Here is a 22240-nt window from a genome sequence, read left to right as displayed (position 1 = left end):
TGCTGCCATTGCTAAAGAAACTGAATTAAGGGACTAGAGCTTTAAAGTCTCAAAAATGGCTCAGGGGGGAAAAAAGAACAAAAATATTAAATAATTAGAAGAACAAGATTAAAAGAAGAAAGGTCCCTGTGTCCTACCCTGAGAAACATGGTGCCATTTCCCTGTGCATTTCAACTCTTGGTCTCTGTCCCCACTTGTAAGATTATTTTAGTAATAGCTAATAACCATAGTTAATACCAATGCAAACCCAATTTCATTTGGGGATTTATATGGAAGGTCTACTCTAGATTTTAGCTCACAGATGTTAATTTTTCCTTCTATCTTTGGACCTAGGAGGCATTAACCAGCACGGATTCTCTTTATATTGGCTTATTATTAGTTTCCAATGTTTAAAAGCTGGGAAATTTCACAAATCCAGAGTTCCAGCTTTGAATTAACCAAAGACACAAAAACAAAAACCCTGATGATTTAGCAACTCTTGGCCTCACGTTTCTGCATGGCAACACTTGGCTGCCCCACTGAACCAGGGCTCCATTACTACCCAAACGTGGCCCAACCTCCCTTACTGGCATTACTTGTCTGGCCCCCACAGGCATGTGAATTTGGCCTTCAGTTTAAATATGACCATTACTAATTATCTTAGTAAAAAAAAACAAAAACAAAATCCAAAAAACTAATGTTGTCTCTTACTGCTGACAGATTGTTCAATGAAATAGTGACAAGCCCACTTGTAATTCTCACTGGTATACTCTGGAAAGGCAGCCAATACCTTCCCATTGCGCAGCAAGGAACACCAAGGCCAAGCAGAACAATGTAATTAATTGCTCCCCAGTGTACCAGAAACAATGCCTGTTTTAGAATTCTGACCAGCTTAATTCAAGGCAATCCCTACTCACCGGTTGTGAGAATTTAAATAATTCTGCTACCTCTCAGCTTCCTCTGCATCTCAGCTTCCTCTTCCTAAAATAATACCACTCATGTGTAGGTGAGGGTCAGACAAGGTAGTTTATTAAAAATCTCTGGAAAATAGCAATTTCTCATTCAGTATTACTCCCTTTTTCTCTCTTCTACAACATGGAGGTGACGGTTGTCTCATAAATAAGGCCAGAAGCATCTTTCATTTTAAACACAGTCTCTCATTTCATGCCATCTTGGAGGAGAGGCACTTGATTTGGGAAGAACTCCAAAGTTTAAGTATTTTTACAATTTTCAAAGAATTTTGGCGCCTATGACTTCTGGGGTCTTAACCACATGGGCAGGCAGGAGAACACCTGCTGTTATTTTGTAGATGGGGATATTGGGTCAAGAGTCTGCATTTCAGCTATCTCTGGAACTTTTCCAGTTTGTACTCTCTTTTGTAGTAGCCTGCAAGGCATTTTAAAAAATAACTTTTATTATTATCCCAACATCATTGAGAGAAGAATCCAAGAATCCTTAGAGAGGTTAAGTGCATGGAGCAGAGTAACACAACTACTCGATAGCTGAGAGGCACCCAGATGGAGATTCTTTCCTCACACCCATTAGTTCCTAAAATGGGGTCCTCACAACCCCAATCCTAAAGGATGCCCCAGGGAAAAGAGCTCTCCTAAATTTCAGAAACTACTGTAGTATCTATAATAAAATTTAAATTCATAAAGACAACAAAGAGGGTGATATAGGAGGACGTTCATTTTAAGCTACACATTTCATACTTGCAACACCCTCATTGGAAACCTACATTCCAGAATTTATGAGCTGGGATCTGCAAAAAGAAGAAAACAAAACAAAAAAATACTCCTCAAATCCCTCACTCCAAAAGCAGCTTCTGCTGTCTTTATATCTGGTTAAGACCAGAAGTTTTGTGCATTAGCATAATGGATGTCAGAAGTGGTTTTTCGGGCACCTGGGTGGCTCAGTCGGTTAAGCGGCTGCCTTCGGCTCAGGTCATGATCCCAGGGTCCTGGGATCGAGTCCCGCATCGGGCTCCCTGCTCCTTGGGAGCCTGCTTCTCCCTCTCCCTCTGCCTGCTTCTCTGCCTGCTTGTGTTCTCTATCTCTCTGTCAAATAAATAAATAAATCTAAAAAAAAAAAGAAGTGGTTTTTCTTGCTGAATAAAGGGGTGTCTAAGAATCCATGGAATCACTAGAAAAGCTGTAGACATTCTGATCCCTTTCAGGATTAGGCAGTAAGACTCCTGCAGACCCAGGAACCTTCACCTGGCAAAATGGTGCCCTTGCAGGCTTACGATTCCCAACAGGTCCTCCTTTCGATTGATAGCTGGGAGACTCTCCCACCTCCCACTAGAAACTTAGCTCAATCTTGCTGCTAGAATATGGTCTCATCCACCTCAGTGAAATCTTTACCACAATCAGAGCCTCTGAAAGTACAGGGAGCTCACCCCTCGGGCCATATCACTGTTTCTGTACCTGATGGCTAGTTACTATTAGCAAATGTTTGAAAATTGGTGCAACTACATTGTAAATTGCTCTCCAATGGCCATGTGTGAGAGCGAGGAGACCTGCCTTCACCTACCTTTAGTCACTGAGAGCTGCTAATTCAGTACCAACAACAACCTGACAAACAGGTGTAAGTCCAGTTGCGACAAAAATTCTGCATCCGATCACCTATTCTAGACTATTACATTACGTTTACTCAATGTCTGGCTTCAGGAAGTTCACAAAGTAAAAAAAACTAGTCTGACTCTACATTTACCAAAAATTCACTTAAGGACAAAACTGCCCTCCTCCCGCCCTCCCCCCCCCCCCCCCCCCCCCCCCCCCGCAACCTGCATTGGCATCTCCTGGAATGCACTTGAGGAAATCCTGGTCAAGCCCTGTCTGACCCTTTCACTGTTAACTGACATTTCCCCCAGGCAACGAAAGGACCAGAATTAGATATTGGGCTTTTATAACTTCAGAGCCCGTTCTTCCTATTGTTCTCTGCTCTTTTCTTCCTTCTCCAAGTAAATCACAGGATCATCAGAAACCCTATTGAAACCTTTCTAGGACTGCACTGTGATCTTTATCTTCAAAGCCATCCTGCTGGGCCTCTGGCTCACGATTTGCATGACAGCTAAAGGAAAGTAAATTTGGGGGCTGGCTTCCTTTGATAACCAAATGATTCTCTTTCTTTGTTATGAAGGTACAACTTTAAAAGGAATTCAGTGATGAGGAAAATAATTCTACAGTATTTAGCGAGGTGCAGTCACTGTGACTGGCTTGGGGCATTCGCTCAAAATAGGAACTGTGCCCCATGTCTTCAATAGAGGTCAATTATCAAATGACTGGACTGGAAGCTTAAAAGGTGAGCACCAGTTCTGGGTGGGAGGCTCGTGTGGAAGCAGGAGAGAGGCCCAGAAAGACACCCAAACATAATCCGCTGTCCTGCTCACCTCGCCCTTCCTTCGAGGAGCACCTTCTGCACGGGACTGGCCACAGAATCTGTGAGACCAACAAAAATGCAGAGCTCCTCGTGGAAAAAGCAGAAGTGCCGGTTAAGGAATATGAAATGTCATGAAATGCCAAGCTCTCCCCTACTCATCACCATGTTTCTCACTTGCTATTAGGTCATCGTAGGAAAAATGAAAATTCTAAGTTATTAGCATGAGTTTTACTGGTCATCTTTATATTGTGCAGTGTCCGACTTAATCCCTTGCTAAAGTACTTCTGCTTTTTATCAGAGCAAGTTCCCAAAACCCAGCTTCCCAAAAAGGGCATCACAGAAGTGAATTTAGTGTGATCTAATGTGGAAATTGAACAGCCTCTAGCCAGCAGTTCCCAAGGGCCCAATACATGTTGAGTACCACTGTCTCCTGCAAAAACTCAGTATATGCACAGCACCCCTGTGAGTTCATTGCGGCACCCCAGGGCACCTTAGCATACAGTCTGGGAAACCCAAGTGTAGAAGTAGAGTGTCGAAACTGGAGTTACACTGTCCTGGAGGCAAGTTGCTTCGAGTCTCAGTGCTGTAGGTTCTACTTCATAAAATGGGGGACAGGAGGTCACCTCACAGGGATGATGTAAGGATTATGTTCAGCACACACAAGTTCCAGAAATGTTAGAGCTTCCCGGCATGGACCTCTCTATAAGAGAGAGACTACTCATCCGAGGTAGAACCCATATGACGTATACCGTGATTTAATGATGCATCTGTTGTGGACTCACTTTCCATTTCTTTATAAAATGAATATTTATTGAGCACCCACTAAATTCACTGGGTATTTTGTTTAGTACCGGGAGTACAAAGCTAAGCCAAACAGACATAACACCTGCTCTTAAGGAGCTTGAGAAGCATGGAAAAGGCAGACAATCCAATAACCACAGGAAAATGTCATTCTAAACAGTAATGTGTGCTATGCATGAACGCTTCATAAAAACTTAGGACTGGTGACTTTGTCTGGTCTGGGGGTCTCAGGAAGGAACTCCGACAACCTGGTGTATAAGTTGAAGTCTCAAGGGTCAGTTTGGCAAGAGTGGAGGAAGGTAAGATTTTTCTAAGCCAGTGGAACTGTAGAAACAATGACCTCTGCCATGGAGGAGGGCTGAGCACTCCCGTGCACGGAGAACGTTCATTTCACAGGTAACACCGAAGATGGGAGACATGTGCAGTAGCAAGGATCTTAGCCATCAGCCAGGGGACAGCCGGGCTCATACAGAGCAGGGCCCAACAAGCCTTTCCATACAGCCCTGTCACAACCACTCAGCTCTACAGATGTCCCATAAAAGCAGCCAGAGATAACACATAAACCAATAGGCATGGCCCTGTGCCAATAAAACTTTATTTACAAAAGCAGTTAGTAGGGGCGCCTGGGTGGCTCAGTTGGTTAAGCGTCTGCCTTTGGCTCAGGTCATGATACCAGGGTCCTGGGATCTGGGATCAAGCCCTATGTCGGGCTCTCTGCTCAGCAGGGAGTCTGCTTCTCCCTCTCCCCACCCCTGCTCATGCCCTCTCCAAATAAATAAAATCTTAAAAAAAAAAAAAAAGGGCAGGATGTAGGTCGACTTTGGCCAGTTTGCAGACCGTTTCTAAAAGAGGGCTTCCACGTGCGCCACATTGTTTGGGCCTAGAAAGGGTAACTACCTACTGAAAAGACAAATGATTAAAACTGGTTCTTTGCCTCTTAGGGTTTCCAATGTAAACAAGCCAATAAAACAACATGTAAACAATACAGAGACCCAGAGCGGAGCCGTCACGGTCTGCCAAAGCTCAGACCAAAAACGCTGATCTTTACCCATCTTCAACATCTTCAGTTCGCTCAAGCAGCTCCTGCTTTTCAGCAGAGGGAAATGCAACAGTACCAAAGGCTAAAGAAAAGCAAGTTGCTGTTGCAGTAAGGTTGGGAGAAACCTGGGGCAGGAGGAGGGGTGGGAGGCCGGCTGGCTAGTGGCTCAGCCCTGAGTCGTCAACAATAGCAACTGGACTCTGGCCCCTTCCTTACCCTGCTCATCTTCTCCAGTCTGTGCTTTGCTTTCACAGGTAGCTCTTGGGGGGCGGTTTCCTATTAAAAAAGAACAGTGTGGGGGCGCCTGGGTGGCTCAGTCGTTAAGCGTCTGCCTTCGGCTCAGGTCATGATCCCAGGGTCCTGGGATCGAACCCCACATCGGGCTCCCTGCTCGGCGGGAAGCCTGCTTCTCCCTCTCCCACTCCCCCTGCTTGTGTTCCCTCTCTCGCTGTGTCTCTCTCTGTCAAATAAATAAATAAAATCTTTAAAAAAAAAAGAACAGTGTGGGAAGACCTTGCACTTCAGGCATCTTAGAGAAACAAAGAAGGTCAAACCAAGTCTCCTTATTAGTTGTTATAGCAACAAAGAAAATATCCCCAAGGCGCTGAAAAGGCCATGTGGGAGCCCACTTCCAGAGCCACAATCACAATACATCTCCCCATCCTGTGGGTAGCCCACATGCAGAATCACATTTGTACCTCTGTGCCCGAATTCCCGCATCTGCTGGCATCCCAGCTCTTCCTGCTGACTTGCTGGCCATGTCCTGGTTAAGAACACCTTAATGATTGCCTCTAGGGGCCAAATCTCACCATTTCTATCTCCTCAAGGTTTAAGACGGGATTTTATACCACCTGCCCTAGAATTACCTAGAGACACTGATCGGAAATGTAGAACCACGGGCTCCCCAGTATCTTTTGCCAACATTTGAGAACTACAAGCTCAGAGAGTAGAATGCGGGTGGCTCCATCTTATTCAGCACAGCTGTAGGCAAATGATTATCACAAGGTCCTGCCTTGGCTGAATGGAATTATCACAGATTGAGCCAATGGGCTTACTCTGAAATCAGCCAACTGTTGACTTTCTTCAGAAGATGGGCAGCCTTACCTCCAATATTTAACCCAAAGAACTTAAAACCTCAGTATGAATGGAAAGTATTGAGTTTGCTGTCTTAATGGGAATCTGAGAATGGATGTAGTTTTTTCCTGGGACTAGAGGGAAGAAGATTTTGTTAACACAGGTGACCCTTGAGCAACACAAGGGTAAGGCACACTGAATCCTCCTCAGTTGAAAACCTGAGAATAACTTGATTCCCCTTAACTTAAAAACCTTAACTACCAACAGCCTACTGTTGACTAGGAGTCGGATTTCCAATAACGCAGTTGATTAACACATGTTTTGCATGTTGTATGTATTATATATTATAGTCTTATAATAAAGTAAGCTGGAGAAAAGAAAATGTTAAGAAAATTATTATGAGAAAATACATTTACAGTACTGTATTTATGGAAAATAATCCACATATAAGTGGACCCACACAGTTCCTGGAAACTCCCACACACAGCCAGGCACACCCAGGGATGATACTGAATAAATACTTGGGAAATGAATGAATGACTTTCAGAAACCCAAATAGTCTCACCCTAGAAAGCATTTTAATAACTACTACATTAATCGGCCTCAAACTGAGTAAAAGATCTTTATATCACTGGCCCTGCATGCGAAGGGGACACACAGAACATATACTTTATTCACCAATCCCCCCATCCCACCTCCCACCAAAAAAATTGTTGCTTTTCTTAGTATATAATTAAAGCAGAAACAACAACTATGTCAAAGAAGAATTCTGTAGCTTAACCTCCAGATTCAGCTCATTTCCAATGTTGGCATGGGTGCTTGCTTTAGAATATAGTTTGAATCACGTACAAATCCACATGGCTTTGAAAACCTCCCCCTTTTCTTACATTACATGGTCATCACCTGGGTTAGAGATTAGAAAAAGACAAAGAAAAATCAGTTCAAGTCCCTATTCCCTTTATTTAAGCTCCAGGATTAAGGCGTTTAAATTTTTCATGGTTTCGATCCCAAACCTGAAACCAATAAAAGGGAGTATTTGAGGTTCTTATAATTTAGAGTAGGGGTTGGCAACTACAGGGTGGGTGAATCCAGTCTGCCACTTGCTTTTGTAAATAAAATTCTACTGGCACACAGCCATGCCTATCGGCTCACGTATTATCTATGGTTGCTTTTGCACAGCAGAAACAGAGACCATATGCCTAAAATATTTAGATTCTCACCCGTTAAAGAAAAGCGTACTGCTCTCTAAGGCAGCACGTGTTAGGGCTCGATATAGTAGGCTCAGGAATCAGACTGCCTGGGTTCAAATGTGAGTCTGCCCTTTAGTAGCTGTTAAAGTAATTAAACAAGGATGGGGTGGGGCTAAGGCGCCAGGAGCCCCCACAAGCCAACCAAAACGCAAGCCAGAGTCAATGCATGGGAATCCTAGAATATGAAACTCAAGCACAACCAATCACGAGACTTTCCCAAATAAAGCAACCACTTAAACTAGAGTCAGTCAAATGATTTCTTTGCTTTGCTTCCTCATCGTCTCTATAAAAACCTCCCCCTGGCTCCTGTCTGGGATCTTGTCCCCAGAGCACCCCTAGCCACCTTTGGTTTGGCGTTGCCCAATTCAAACGACTATTGCTCAAATAAACTTGAAAACGTTAATGTGTCACCGTTTACCTTTCAACAAAGCTAAGAGATCTTGGGCATATGATTTAGATTATTAAGGCTCCTTAAAGCTCAGTTTCCCCATCTATAAAATGGAACCAAGAATTCTACTTACCTCGTGGACCCATTGTGGAGATTAAGTAATACAGGTAAAGCACTTAGAATGGTGCTTGACAATAAATAAAAACCATTAGGAAACCAAGTAGGACTCTAATTCTTTTTTGGTCGAATGTTTCTTTTTTAAAAAATCCTAAAGGAGCTTCTGATGTGTAGTTTACTACATTCAGCGACATTTCTTTACACGCTCATTAAGCTTTAGACTTGCTTCAGCAATTTTGACTTCATTAAAATGATAATTATTTCTTTAATTCCATTTCCTTTATCTCTTTCTTCAACATCAGCCCCCATGTTGGCAGCCAAGGCCCCGGGAACCAGGGAGAACCTCTTATGAGACAGTTTTAGAAGAGAAAGAAAATAAAAACAAGAGCCAGCTAGAGTTAGGATAATAAATGGTGAAGAAATAGTCAAATGTTTGTGGCGAACCAGATTTTTAAGAAGATGAATCTGAATACACCTGGGAGAAGGAGGATGAGCTAACATAATGTGGAAAGTAGCTACACAGAACACAGAGAACACAAAAGCATTCCAGCAAAGCCATTAGCGCTGTGTCATGTCTGTGTCCCTAATCTGCTAATTCTTAGCTGAATTTAATCTTCCTTCCCCCTCCCCCCCGATTTTTTTCCACCTCCAAGACAAACACATCCTAACCAACAGTGTCCTTGGAAACCCCAACTAACTCAGATCCAATGGGGATTTTCGCTAGGCAGACCTGGATTTTAGCAGGTCCTCTGGGGTTTCATTGGTCAATCTCCATTTCGAGAAATTATGCACTTTTGGGAAGGAGCACAAATGAAAGTGAACCTTTTTTATGGCCCTGAGTAAAACTCACTTTTTCCTAGAAAATACAGGAAAGATTTTTCTGGGGAAAACTAATTTTAGAAGGGCCTAGCTCAGTGTCTGGCACTGAGAAAGTCCACAATCAGTATTAACTTGCCTCCCCTTATGGGAAGAATTCTTTCGCCGGGATAAGAGTTTATTCATCTATCCATTCAATTATCACGTATTTTTCAAGCATGAGCTACGTGTAAGGCACAGGTCTAGAGCCTGGGAAATAGGACAGTCAGATTTAGCAAAGAAAAATACAGAGCATGCCATCAAATTTCAATCTGAGATATACAACAAATAATTTTTAGTATATCTATATCTCATGCAATATTTGGGATATATTTACACTAAAAACTTAAATCATCGTATATCAAATTTAACCAGATGCCCTATATTGTATCCGGGAATACTACTGACAAGAGGGTAGTGACCGAGACACACACCATCCCTCCTTCCCATGCAGCCATAACCATTCTAGCTTCAGGACCTCCCAAGATGGAATTCCCATCTGGCAGATCCCAGTCGGAAAGCCTGGGGCATAGACTGACCACCTCTTCAGAGGCACATGACCGCTGGGGACCCATTTAGCGGTTGTCACTCTGTATTATAATTGCAACTTGATTTCCCTGCCATACTCCTCTGCACTTAAGGTGACAGGGCCTTCGTCTCTTTAGCCCTCCATCCCTGGATTCTATTGAGCACAGTGTCCGGAACTAGAAAAAATGCTCCATCCAGACCAGCTGAATGAGTAAGTGGGCGAATGTATAAATGGTCGCACTAAATCAAGGGCAATGCCAGACCTCTCATGGCTCCTAAGGAAGACAGTCACATACCTTCATAAATACCGAAGATAGAAGAGAAAACCAGATCACCAGAATCCAAAGAACATAGGGGTGAAGAATTGCGCTTTTATTTATTTATTTATTTATTTATATATTTTTTAAAGATTTTATTTATTTATTTGAGACAGAGAGAATGAGATAGAGAGAGCATGAGAGGGGGGAGGGCCAGAGGGAGAAGCAGACTCCCCGCTGAGCAGGGAGCCCGATGCGGGACTCGATCCAGGGACTCCAGGATCATGATCTGAGCCGAAGGCAGTCGCTTAACCGACTGAGCCACCCAGGCGCCCCGAATGCTCTTTTATCTTAAAATGTTTTACGAAGGGACTCCAAACAAAACAAAGGCTTTAAAAAAAAGGAAGATAGGGGGTAGGAGGAAGATGGTGTGAGAGCAAAACTATAACCCTGAAAAGAAGACTAAAGGGTCCTTGAAAGTTATTTCTTAACCTAATAGGTAAGAGCCAGTCAAAGCACTGATTTAACTAATTGGTTACGTAATAAGAAATAATTTCCCGTAGTTAACCAGAACCATAATATTAACAACTGAGGAATACGGTATCAACGAATAACAAATAACGAAGAACCATTTTATTATCAGTACTGACTGTCGTACAATTGAAACACTCAGAAGGAAAATCACAAGAATCCACAAAAGGATAGATTCAGAGAAGTGCAAGGGACATAGTATCTACAATAGAAAATCATTCTGTGGCATCGACTCCTTTCTGTCCAGCTGTAAAAGAGGGAACAAAAAGTCGGTATCTATAGAGCATGTCTCAATCACGCTAAGATTTTTTTAAAAAAAGAAAAAAGAAAGAAAAAGACAAGTATTGCATTGCAATTTCCCAATGACCAACACAATTAGCCAGGACTTCCCGCCTCTTTCCATCGTGGCTCCCCTCGCTGTCATCCTGTGGCCTCCTGGTGGATCTGCGGTGGCCAACACATCACGAGTGTGTCACACAACGATTCTCGATTCTCGGCAGCTCCTGTCAGTGCTCCGATCGGTAGGCAGGAAAAGTCTCTGTCCGATGAAGCTTCAGAGGGCTGGTGACATCTTTTCCGAAAAGAATTTAAAACCGGCGGTTATATTTCAAGAAAGCACGCGATCAAATTAGCTAGCAACAGGTTTCTATAGCAGAGAAATAAGTAACATACAACATCAGATTTTTTTTCCGAGGGCGCTCAAGTAAGAGTCAGGAGAGACTACATGATTAACATCTCATTTGCACGTGGTCTTTGTACTGAGCTATGATCAGACTACTAGCGGTTACTTTCCTCAATTTTTTATCTTCATCAACTCCTTGTTCAGGATATTGAAGGGAAATGAGAAGGAATCATAGGACTATGAAAACTTTTGTCTAGGACACTCTTTGGAAACCGGACTAGAAATAAGGCAATACTGGGACGCCTGGGTAGCTCATATGGTTGGGTGTCTGCCTTCGGCTCAGGTCACGATCCCAGACTCCTGGGATCGAGCCCCACGTTGGGCTTCCTGCTCGGCGGGGAGCCTGCTTCTCCCTCCCTGCTTGTGCTCTCGTTCTCTCTCTGACAAATAAATAAGTAAAATCTTAAAAAAAAAATTGCCAATATTATATTTATACTTAGGAAATTTTGTTGTAAGGACTCCTTAGGCTTTATCAATTTCAGGCTTGGACTCCAAACCAAGATAAGTGAAGAAGTCAGGAAGGCAACACAGAGGGCCCATGTCAGCAGCCTCTGTGAGATAAGACAGGGGTTGGCAAACTTCATCTATAAAGGGTCAGATACTAAGTATCTTAGATTTTGCAGACCATACGGTCTCACTGCAACCACTCAACTCTGCTGCCCGCAGCATAAAAGCAACCACAGTGCATACATGACGAATGGGCATGGATGCTCCAGCAAAACTTTGTTCACAAAAACAAGACAGTGGACTGTCTTTGGCCGGCAGTCCCTGGTTGGCCGATCCCCGCAAACAGAGCGCTTGATTTTATACAAACAAGAGGTTTTACTGCCACCTGCTGGCAGTAGTATTTAAACCCATTAACACTGTCTCTGTGTTACAGTGTGTGGGTATGAATATGTGTGCAGTGGAAACAAAATACAATCTGTGTTCAAAATGGTTAGGAGGTTGGGTTTGAGCCCCGTGTTGGGTGTAGAGATTACTTAATGAGTTTGAGGACTTCAGGTAAATACCCCATACATCTTTATTACAGTTTGATAAAAGTTCCCACAGGAAGCAGACAAGTGTGCAAACGGCATGGATGCAAAACCCAAATCTTCGGTCAAGAACAAAGCCCTTCCTGAACTTTCATTTATCACTGCTTAGATTGTAAAAGTATGTGAGAAAAGTGACTGATAGTATTCACTTGGGGTCACATCAGAATGGAAGCCCCTGCAGCCTCGATCATCATGCTGGCTAACAAATCTTTCTGGTTTGGTTTCAGTGCTATTTTTAGCTTAAAGCCAGGAAATGGATAGAATCACCTGCCCCATATTTTTGCAGGTCACACAAAGGTCATGAGCTGGGACCAGCCCGTAGACCCTATCTCGGCCCAGACTTCTTCTCCGGCCTGCACAGGTCATAAAGCATTTGGAATTGATGGTCAATAGTTAACTTCAAACTTCCATAAAGGTGTCTATTTCCCTGTTCTCTTGTCCCTTCTTCTGCCCCAGGGTTCCTGGGATTCACCAGGGACCCCACCACGCCCATCCGTGCCCTGTCTCACTGTTTGCACATCCTCCCTGATCCTGATAGACATGAGAGCTTGAGACTTTCATTTATTTGTTACCCTTTCACATTTGCTCAAATCTTAATCTATTCTCTCTTAACTGATGCACACACCACATATGTGACTGTGTTAGAATTAATATTGAAAAACCAGTGTTGATGTCTCTGAAGTAGCCGCTTGCTTCTAGGAATCTACCATCGTTAAAATAAACATGAAAATTGCATGAGCTCTTTCCTCTGGAAGAGCTCTTTCCTTTCTATGGTATGTGCCTTTGAGACACCCATGGTGGCAGAATTTCTTCTCACGGGTAAGAACATACGATAAAAGAAAGGAGTTTTAACGCTAGTCCCTCCACCCACTAGCCATGTGATCTTGAGCAGGTACTTGACCTCCAAGCATCTCAGGTTCTGCCTTCATGGAAATGGAGAACACAGTCCTGCTTTTTCCAACTCCAAGTGTTGTCAGGAGAACCATATACGGCAACGTGAAGGATATCAGGAAGATGGTGACACAAACATCTGGTGCCAATCTCTGATTTCCTAAAATTATCTAAAGTCAAATCTGATAAATGATACCTATTTTCTTCTTGTTTATAAACAAGGGACACTGTCTTCCAAGGCAATTCCATTAGAAGGATTCTGGAACTATTAAGCAATGGAGCACCTTTGAAGTAAAAGAAAGATTCCTAAGAGGATAACTTTGAAAGGAAGTGACAGAGTTTAAGAAGGGCCCCCACTGAAGAGGGACACACCTGCTGTCTCCTACCGCCCCCAAGCAGGTCTTTAAGAAAGGCTATCTTCATAAAAGATACTCATTCAGTATGTTTTGTCTGCCTTGTGAGGAACAAATCTAGCACTTCACTAGTGGTCTGTTCATGTTTATTTACATTAAAAAAGGAGCGAACAGGTTTCATGTGCAAATAAATTTGCAGAGTCTAGTTTAAACAAAATTAAACAGATTCTTTATGGCAGGACAGTGATTGGCATTCTCAAACTCCAAAAGGAGAATTTAACGTAACATGGAGCATTTCCCCCAAACTTACTGGACTACAGTACTGTTTTGGGAAAGAACCATATCTACTGAGGCTAATACTCCACGGAACACACTTGGGAACCCACCGCTCTGTGGTTATTTTAGGCGATGCATTCCTGAAAGAACCCTGTGAATACAGTGTTCAACTTGATAAACGCTTCTCTTTCATGAATTTCCTCCAGGATTCATGATAAACCTCTTTCACGTGTTGATTTTGTATATGCTCAACCCTCAAAGGCATTTCGATATGAAAACTGGAAATGGGGCAGGAGAGGCAGTGATGGTGGATTAAATCTGTCTTCACCCACCAGGCTGTGTCAAAGCCAGCCCCTCTTGCCCACCACCGACAGGAATAATAAGAGAATAATTCCAAAACCAACCAGGAGGTGGCTCTGTAGGACTGAATTTGGAGAGGAATTGACCTGTTCTCCAACCAGATGGACCAATGTCCCTGTAAGGGTCTATATGTTTTCCAAGATTAGCTTCCAGATCTGTCATCTGGAAAAGTCATCCTGAAATACCCCCCAGGCAAATGAGCTGGCCAGAGGAGTCACAACGCACAAACACCATCAAACAAGAAGACATCATGGGCCATGTAACCTCAATGTATGGCACACACAGGCAATGATGTCATTCATTTTCTTCCAGTTTCAACTTTATTCTGGGGGTGGGGGGAGGGGAAGGAGGAAGACAGGTCGCATATGCAGATCAACACACGAACTGATCCTATTTGTCATGTAAGTGACCACCTCTAATAAACAAGATAATTTTAGGTAGTCTGAGAACTTTTTTTTTTTTTCTTAAGGTAACAAATTACTGGTAAATTGAGTCCCATACGACACATAGACCACATATTGGCCCTGTATCTCAATGAATACTGGTGACTCAAAAGCGATCCACAAGATAAAACAAATGTAGACAAATCAACGCAGAACATGTAGGTGAAGAAATCTCTCCGTAAACATTGGTACAAATTAAATATAAAAATTAAACACATTCACCAACACAGGGAACAAAAGTATGTAGAAGCAAATAATCTGATGGAGTAACTGGTACCAAAACATAAAGCAAAAAATAACTCTGAAACAATTATCATGCCATTTTCATGCATACAGATACTCTAAGATATTAGAGTATTCAGCAAGTATTATCCGTGTGCCAAACAGGGAAAAACTGTAAGAACTCAAACGGAAATTCATGTTCAATGAACATCATAATGTGACAAAGAGCAACCAAGAGAAGCTTTAATTATCACCTTCAAAACCTAGAACACAATCATCTTCAAAACCTTATAGAGTATCAATACAAAGCTTGAGAATCCATCAGCTCTGCAGGAAATCTGTGGTATTCATTCGCATTGTGGTGGCCATTAATCTCACTAGAAATTAAGAAATCACTATCCTCGAATTACTGTTCCGGGACTCCTATGTCTGTGATCACTTGAAAAATCTATACCAAGAAACCCAAACCTGATTTTACAGTAATCTCTCATTATTTTTGAGTGATAGATTGTAGGGATAATTAATAATAAAAACAATAAAGGGAATAAACCCAAGTTTAATTCTGATGAGTTGATTTGTGACATGCTAGTGTTGATAAAAGGAAATAATGGGAACTTCTCAAAGAATGGGAATTTCTTTCTTTGCTGTTATGCTGTGTATAGCTCTTCTCTACTTCTAGAGGTACCATTATCACTCCTATTACTTTGGAATTAGGGGATTACTAGTCTTTGACAATCATCCCAGACCTGTGAGCTGTGTATGGCCTTCCACCCTTAATATGGGCTTTTTGCGTGCAGGTGAATTTGCAAATTTTGTTGTTGTTCTTGAAAAAATGTGTCTGTATGCTGTGGAAATAGAGCTGTTTCCTTCATAGTAACCAGATGTAGATGTTGTCAGAACAGTCTTATATACCTTGGGAGCATACAAACAGAGTGTAACAGTATCCACAACATCCTCTTTATACCTAAAAAGATGTTTTTTGAAACTCCAAAAGATTTTGTAAAGTATTATTATACCATTAGGGTCCTGATAAGACCCTCAGGCTTTGTCATTGCTGATGAATGTCTGCTCATTTGGGTTAAGGATAGTTTGATAAGTTAAGGAGAGGAAGGTTAGTATGCTCTTCATATGGCATCTTTTCTTAAGCTTTTCTTAAGCTCTGGGATATTCACTAATAAATTCTAAAACTGCAACATATCCTAAGTGTTCAGGTTATCCCACTGTCAGTGCATCTTTGCAAACATGCTATTCTAGGGAAATCCCACCATACATCACCTTTGATGCAAACCGACTTCTCAAATTACCACTCAGTATCTCAGGAATTAAGGTCACTTATCAATTTCCTCCCTATGAAGCCTACATCACTTTGGTTCCCAACTTTTCTTTGCAGGCCCGACATGCAGAATCTAAAATGACAAACTTTCTTGGTAAAGATCATCTTGGTTAAGTGTAAAAAGTCAAGTTACAAAGCAATTTAATAGCTTTGTGTGAATTTATGTTATTCATACTTCTTTAAACTTTCAATAATTACTATTTATCTGAAGGGGGGGAAATCGGAGGGGGAGACGAACCATGAGAGACGATGGACTCTGAAAAACAAACTGAGGGTTCTAGAGGGGAGGGGAGTGGGGGGATGGGTTAGCCCAGTGATGGGTATTAAAGAGGGCACGTTCTGCATGGAGCACTGGGTGTTATATGCAAACAACGAATCATGGAACACTGCATCGAAAACTAATGATGTAATGTATGGTGATTAACATAATAAAAATTTTTTAAAAATAAATAAAAATAACTGCTATTTATCTTATTGTATATTAAAAAACACAGCCAGTTGCTGGGCTCCTGGGTGGCTCAGCTGGTTAAGCGAGTGCCTTTGGCTCAGGTCATGATCCTGGAGTCCCTGGCTCAGCAGGGAGTCTGCTTCTCCCTCTGCCCCTGCCCCCCTCATGCTCTATCTCATTCTCTCTCTCAAATAAATAAATAAAATCTTAAAAAAAAACCACCGCCAGCTGCTATAATAGTATAAAGGCAGTGGCATACAATTTTCTTTACAAAAAGGAATTTATTTAAGGAGACGAGACCGTGTAAAATTGAATAATAGTACAGAGGGTATGCATATGAGAAAAATGCTGATAATGTAATTCGAATATTGCAAAAATTTGTGAACATGCTAGGGAACAAATGGTCTTCGGGACAACCTGATCTAACCCAACTCTCTCTCTCTCTCTCTGTGGGTATGTCCTGGGAAGTAAGCTTGTTCACTCACACGGGCACTCAGGATATATTTTCTGAGCATCCACACTGTGCCATGTTCTCTGCTGGGGAGCAGAACTTACAGTCACAAAGACTAGAATGTAAGTACCCTCAGTACACATTCGTTCAACAAATACTCAGGATAGCCACTGCGTCAAGGCACTGGGGGGATAAAATGATGAGGACAAAAGACCCAGCTCTCCTTGGCTTTACTGCTTCCTGGAAGACGAGTCCACTAGCCACACAATTCAACATGATGTGAGCACTGGGATAAGGACTCTAAAGAGGGGGGTCAGCACCCTCGTCTTGGGAGCACATATAGTCAAGATCCCACGCCAGTTATACGGGAGTCCGGGAGGGCTACCTTGGAGTCGGGAGGTAAGACCTAGAGATGAAAAAGAGTGACCTAGGATGGGGGGAGAGGCCCAGGCTTCCAGGAAGAAAGAACGGGAAAAGCTCTCTGGGGGAGAAATGGCCACCAGGAAGGGCTGAAAAGGCTCAGTGACTAGCGAACAGTCAGTGCTATTTACGGCCACCTCTGTGGCCCTTCATTTGTTCTCAGATTCATTTATTTGACAGATTACTGCATGTGAACTAGGTGCCGTCTCGCGCATGCCCTTCAAAGTTCTGGCGTCTTCCAGCTGATCGTGCAAAGTTCTTCAGCAGGGGTCCCCCCCAGAGGCCTATTTATTTTTTATAAGTTACATATGCACAAGCTATTCTTGCATACTGTAAACCATAAAAACTGCATTTGAGAAGATAAGAAAATGTTTAAAATTTTTTTCCAATTATTCCTGCTGTCCCCACCATGGGCCCTTCTGTATCCCGCTTCTGAGCCCACTTTTCTGGAAGACAGGCCTCCTAGGGTTTGCTTAGAGTCCCCGCAGAACCAGAACCCAGGGCCCTGCCCAGGGCATCCCTTTCCAACAGCACATGGCTCCTAAGCTTGGGCATTCGCGAGAATCACTTGGAGGGCTAGATGAACACACAGATGGCTGGGCCCCAACCCCAGAGTGCCTGATGCTGGAACTTTCAGGATCCCCGAAGGGGCCTGAACATTTGCCTTCTAGCAAGTTCCCAAGTGATGCTGATGCTGCACTACTAGCCTGTTTTCTCACCGCGTGGACCCCACCCCTCTTGCGCACACCCTGTGCAGGTGTTTGATCAAGGTGGTTTGCTCAGCCACTTCCAGAAGAATCTGCATGTTAAACTATTTCCCCAGGACGCTGTGATCGAGGACGTGCCCCGGAGTGCGGCCTCGATGGGGGCCCTGGCCCCGGGGGAAAGGGGACAGCCAGGCTGGCTGTGCTCCCCCACCACAGGGCTGCCAGGCGCACTGCCCGGGCACCTGGCCCCGCGCTTACCTTGCAGGTGGCAGAGCTGTCCAGCGCTGTGCTGTCGTGTGATGTGCTGCCAGTAGGCACTACGGGGCAGGGGCACCATGGTGCTCAGGGAGGCGGCCCGCTCGCTCATCTTCATCTGGAGCTGCACAAAGGGAAGAAAGGAGTGTGTCAGCGACCCTGGGGCTGGAAAAGACTTGACTGAGAACTGGGGCACTGGGAGTCAGAACCTGAGAGCAGCTGGTGGGCAAATCGATGGGCATTTCCCCGCCGAGCCACGGGGCCAGCTATTGTTTTTGCTTAGTTAGCAGCATCCGTTCTTCCCCCTGCTGGCAACAGTGTGTCCACTTTCCTCTGGAGAACCTCCCCCCAGCTCAGCCCAATCCATCCGGTTACAGGGCGCTGACCTCACCAGTGATTCTAGGGATGGTTGGTGACCCAAGTCAGGCCAGTAAGACACAACCCCTGGGAACAGTTATTAGAACTTTTGTGGAAGAGAAAATCAACAGAGGTAAGCCAAGGGTTTTTGCCTGCGTGGTTCACTGCTCTCTCCCCCAGGTCCAGAATATTTCCTGGCACGTGGTAGGCGCACAATAAATACACGTTGCGTTGAATGAATGGGCTTCCTTGTGGGGCTGCTGGGGACAGGAGATGAACAGGAGCCTGCCTTGGAACAACGAAGGGAGAGCCTGCCAGTCAATGAACTGATTCCGAGGAAGACAGCCAAGAAAAGGGGGTGACCTTGGATCCCACCTAAACCTGGAAACTGGCCCTGGACTTCTCAATTATATGAGCCAATTATCTCTTTTCAGTTCAAGCTGATTTGAATTGGGTATTCTGTCACTAGCATCAGAACAAAACACTGTCTGCTCTTCCAAGCGCCTGATCCTTGTTCCAGATACTGATGGAGGGAAGGGGAAGCCAGGGCTCTTGGGCCCGGGTCCTGGGGAGTCGTCTGTGGCCTGTCTGACACACTGGCGGAACCGGCTTTACAAGGGACGTTTCAGAGAGAAGGTGGCCTCGTAGGATGGGTAGGAGTTGAGTAGAAGGACAGGTACACAGGGACAACACAGCTGGAAGAGCATGAGTGTGATGTGAGGCAGCCCTCCCCGCCCCCCTCTCATCTCAGCCCCATCTAAATGCAATCATGGCTTAGTTTTATTACACATTAACAGGAGAAGTGACTACTTGCAATGTTTGATTTCCCGGAGTTGTCTGAATATCAAATAACGAACCTCAGTTTTACAAATGTGCCCAGAAATACACAGATCTGCACAAGCTTATGCAGTGGGACATAGTTTGCAAGCATCGCAAACCAACCAGAGGCAGCTTGAGTCTCTACTGCTGAGGACCTGGTTATTTGCACTGAGACACTAGGACATACTTGGCAACTGCAAACCAGAGGAAGTTAGATTCACGTCAATGAAAAAGGAAACATTTATATATTGTATTGTTAGGGAAATGGTGAGTTGCAGACCACTGTATCTAGTGGAATGTCATTTTAATTGGTTGTATGAGAAGCAGTGACATTAAATGCCTGCCCACTTGGGTTGTATTAGAGTTCAGTACCTGCTCAGCACCTGTCTAGCACAAACTAGGTACAGGAAAAAAATGAGGGATATAATTATTATTATTATGAATTGCAAGGCCCATTTAGAGATTTTTTTTTTTAAAGAAAACTCAAACTCTCCATTCTACACACCTCATCAGTATGGTAGATCCAGGCCTAATATCTGTCCATTCATTCAGTGAAGCTGAAATAATAGGAGGCTTCATACCCCAGTGACCAAAACTCATTCTAGTTGATGAGATTGAACTTGAAAAAAAGATTAGAGCCATTTATTCCAAAGATAATTTAACTTACATGTGTTGCATTTATATGCGATGGATTGAATTCTCCATCCTATCACAATAGGACAATTACCAGAATGTGTTCCCAGGTAGAATTAGTACTAGGTTTCATAGGGACATTTTCTTCCCCAAACATGTCCTGTCGGATCAAAAGGGCAAAGAGCCGAGCACAAAGCTAGTAGAAAAGTTCTGTCTCTCTATTTCTGTACACATGAAAGTCTCAAAGCTTAAGAGCAAAAAACAAAAACAAAGAAGCAGAAACCTATTTACCAGTGACTTCCGGTGACATTCAACCTCATTTACATGGAACACAAAAACAAACAAACAAACAAACAAACAAATAAATAAATAAATAAATAAAGGAAAAGAACTGGATTTCCAAGGTCCTGATTATTGGATTTTCTTAATAAAAAGATATTCTATTTAATACAATAAAAAATTTAATATAAAGAAACATTTGGGAAATAGCCGTCCCTTCAACTTATTCACTGCAGTACCGTGAATGTAGTTCTGCAGGCCAGCATGATTTGACTGTATTTTTAGAAAGCTTATTTAGGAACAAGAATGCAATAACACCAACATCATGTTTCATGGAGAACATTACACAGCCTGGCTCTCTCTTTCTTCCTCAACCCTTTGGAAGATTACCGCAGTTCATGAAAAAAGGGGCATCTTAATTGTCTCCAGAGAAAAATAATGAAAAAAAAAAAAAAAGTCTTATTTAACAATGCAATACTTTAAGGGTGAGAAGTCATTTGGTGAGATACCTATCAGGGAAGTTTCCACCCTCATTCTTTATTGCTGCAAGGCACTCTGAGTCTTAGTCTCAACACCCAGTGCAGGGGACATGAATGGATGCTCACTGACACCACAGCTGGAAATACAAAGTAACACTACATTTTCGGAGGATTTAAAATTAGGTCATCTTGAGTACATGGAGAGAAAGGTTGCATTCTTCCTCCTTTTTCTTTTTTAACCTTACACACTTTTATATAGTTTGGTTTTTCTCGTTTATAAAAATCATAGTAATTTCACATTAAGGAGTAAAAGAATAGATGACCCCAAACCATAAACGTTTGAAGTACAGCTATTTCTGCTATAACGAGACATGGACATTTCTGAAAAACCTCCCCATCTGCAATTCTTTTGGGAAAATCGGCTTATGGGACGACCCCTCAAAACGTATGCTGCTTTCTAAGCAAAGGAATCGCTCCTCTGAGAGGCAGCTTGGAGGCTTAGAGGCTGGAGGTTTTGCAAGGGTTCTTTAAAAAAACACACACACAGGAAAACATTTGGTTAGAAATGCTGTCTTCAGAAGTCCAGGCTATGCAGATGGAGCGTAGGCTCTTCCCCAAGGGTGTGCCCTGCTGGCTGTGTAGCCCCGTGAACAAGAGCTGGTCCAGAGCTGTACAAGGTGGGGATGCACCTCTCCGGGTAGAGCCTTTGGTGCCTCTGCCAATTTCTTATCTTCTTAAACTCTAGCTGGAAGAGGCTCTGCTGTGCAGTAGTTTACTGAGGGCTTTTCCCTTTCCTGCTAAAGGTTATAATTCTACTCCTACTATTCTGGGCTTCCCTTGCCTAGGAAAAAGAAAAGTGGGTTGTTTTTTTTGTTTGTTTGTTTGTTTGTTTGTTTTTTGCACCAACGCACTTTGATATTAGAATAAATCATTCTCCAATTTATCAAATGCATCTCAACTCAATGTGAATACGGAAATGGTGTTTTAAGTAGAACTGTCTACCATATCTGATAGTCTTGTTCCCACCTTTTCATTAAATAGGTATCTTTGAACTCTATATATATTAAAAAAAAAAAAAATTATCCAAACCATCCATTTTGCATCCTGCGACTATTAGGAAAGTTTAATACAGTCATGGAACACCAAACTACGGGAATATCCAGCCCAGTTGCCTATGTTAAGAAGCCAAAAAATCGGTACCCGAGTTCACAGCAAGGTGTTAGCTGGCCCCTTCGTCCCAGGACCTGAACTCCATCTCTCAGAACCTACTGACCAGCACCTATTTGTTCTCCACGTTTGTTCAAGTTCAAGGTCACATTCAGATTGCCTCCTAAAACCATGGCGGCCAAGTGGGGAGCAGTCTTTACACGTGCACATAAACATGCTAAGTTTGATTTTTCCAGAGATGATAAACTTACAAGGTTTGGCCATCTGAACAAATAAATGGAAAGAACATTTCTTCAGCTTATCATCAAATACTTGTTGATTTTGAGGCACAGTCTATAACCTCAAAGAGCTTGTGTCTAAGACAATACAGTAAGGGCAAAGCACAGGAAATCTGGGTGCCCTGGGATGACAGGAAAAGGGCATCACAATCT

At 43.1% G+C, this 22240-nt stretch overlaps 1 protein-coding gene across 2 annotated transcripts in view; it reads right to left on the bottom strand.

The window, feature by feature from the left end:
- Nucleotides 1-10287: 10287 nt before the first annotated feature.
- Nucleotides 10288-22240, bottom strand: part of DOK5 (docking protein 5) — a 160937-nt gene continuing 148984 nt past the window's right edge. For both annotated transcript variants that reach the window (XM_045885975.3, XM_064573377.1), the window contains 2 exons: nt 18079-18199; nt 10288-10771 (listed from right to left, as the gene is read on the bottom strand). In XM_045885975.3, the coding sequence (XP_045741931.2) occupies nt 10707-10771; nt 18079-18199 (186 nt within the window). In that variant the 3' untranslated portion in view covers nt 10288-10706. The remainder of the gene's footprint in view (nt 10772-18078; nt 18200-22240) is intronic.

Source organism: Mirounga angustirostris, unplaced genomic scaffold (assembly GCF_029215605.1).
Source record: "Mirounga angustirostris isolate CCGP_5_RB_7025 unplaced genomic scaffold, mMirAng1.0.hap1 SCAF_10, whole genome shotgun sequence".
NCBI classification, from domain to species: Eukaryota; Metazoa; Chordata; class Mammalia; order Carnivora; family Phocidae; genus Mirounga; species Mirounga angustirostris.
This window is presented reverse-complemented; position numbering and strand designations above follow the sequence as displayed.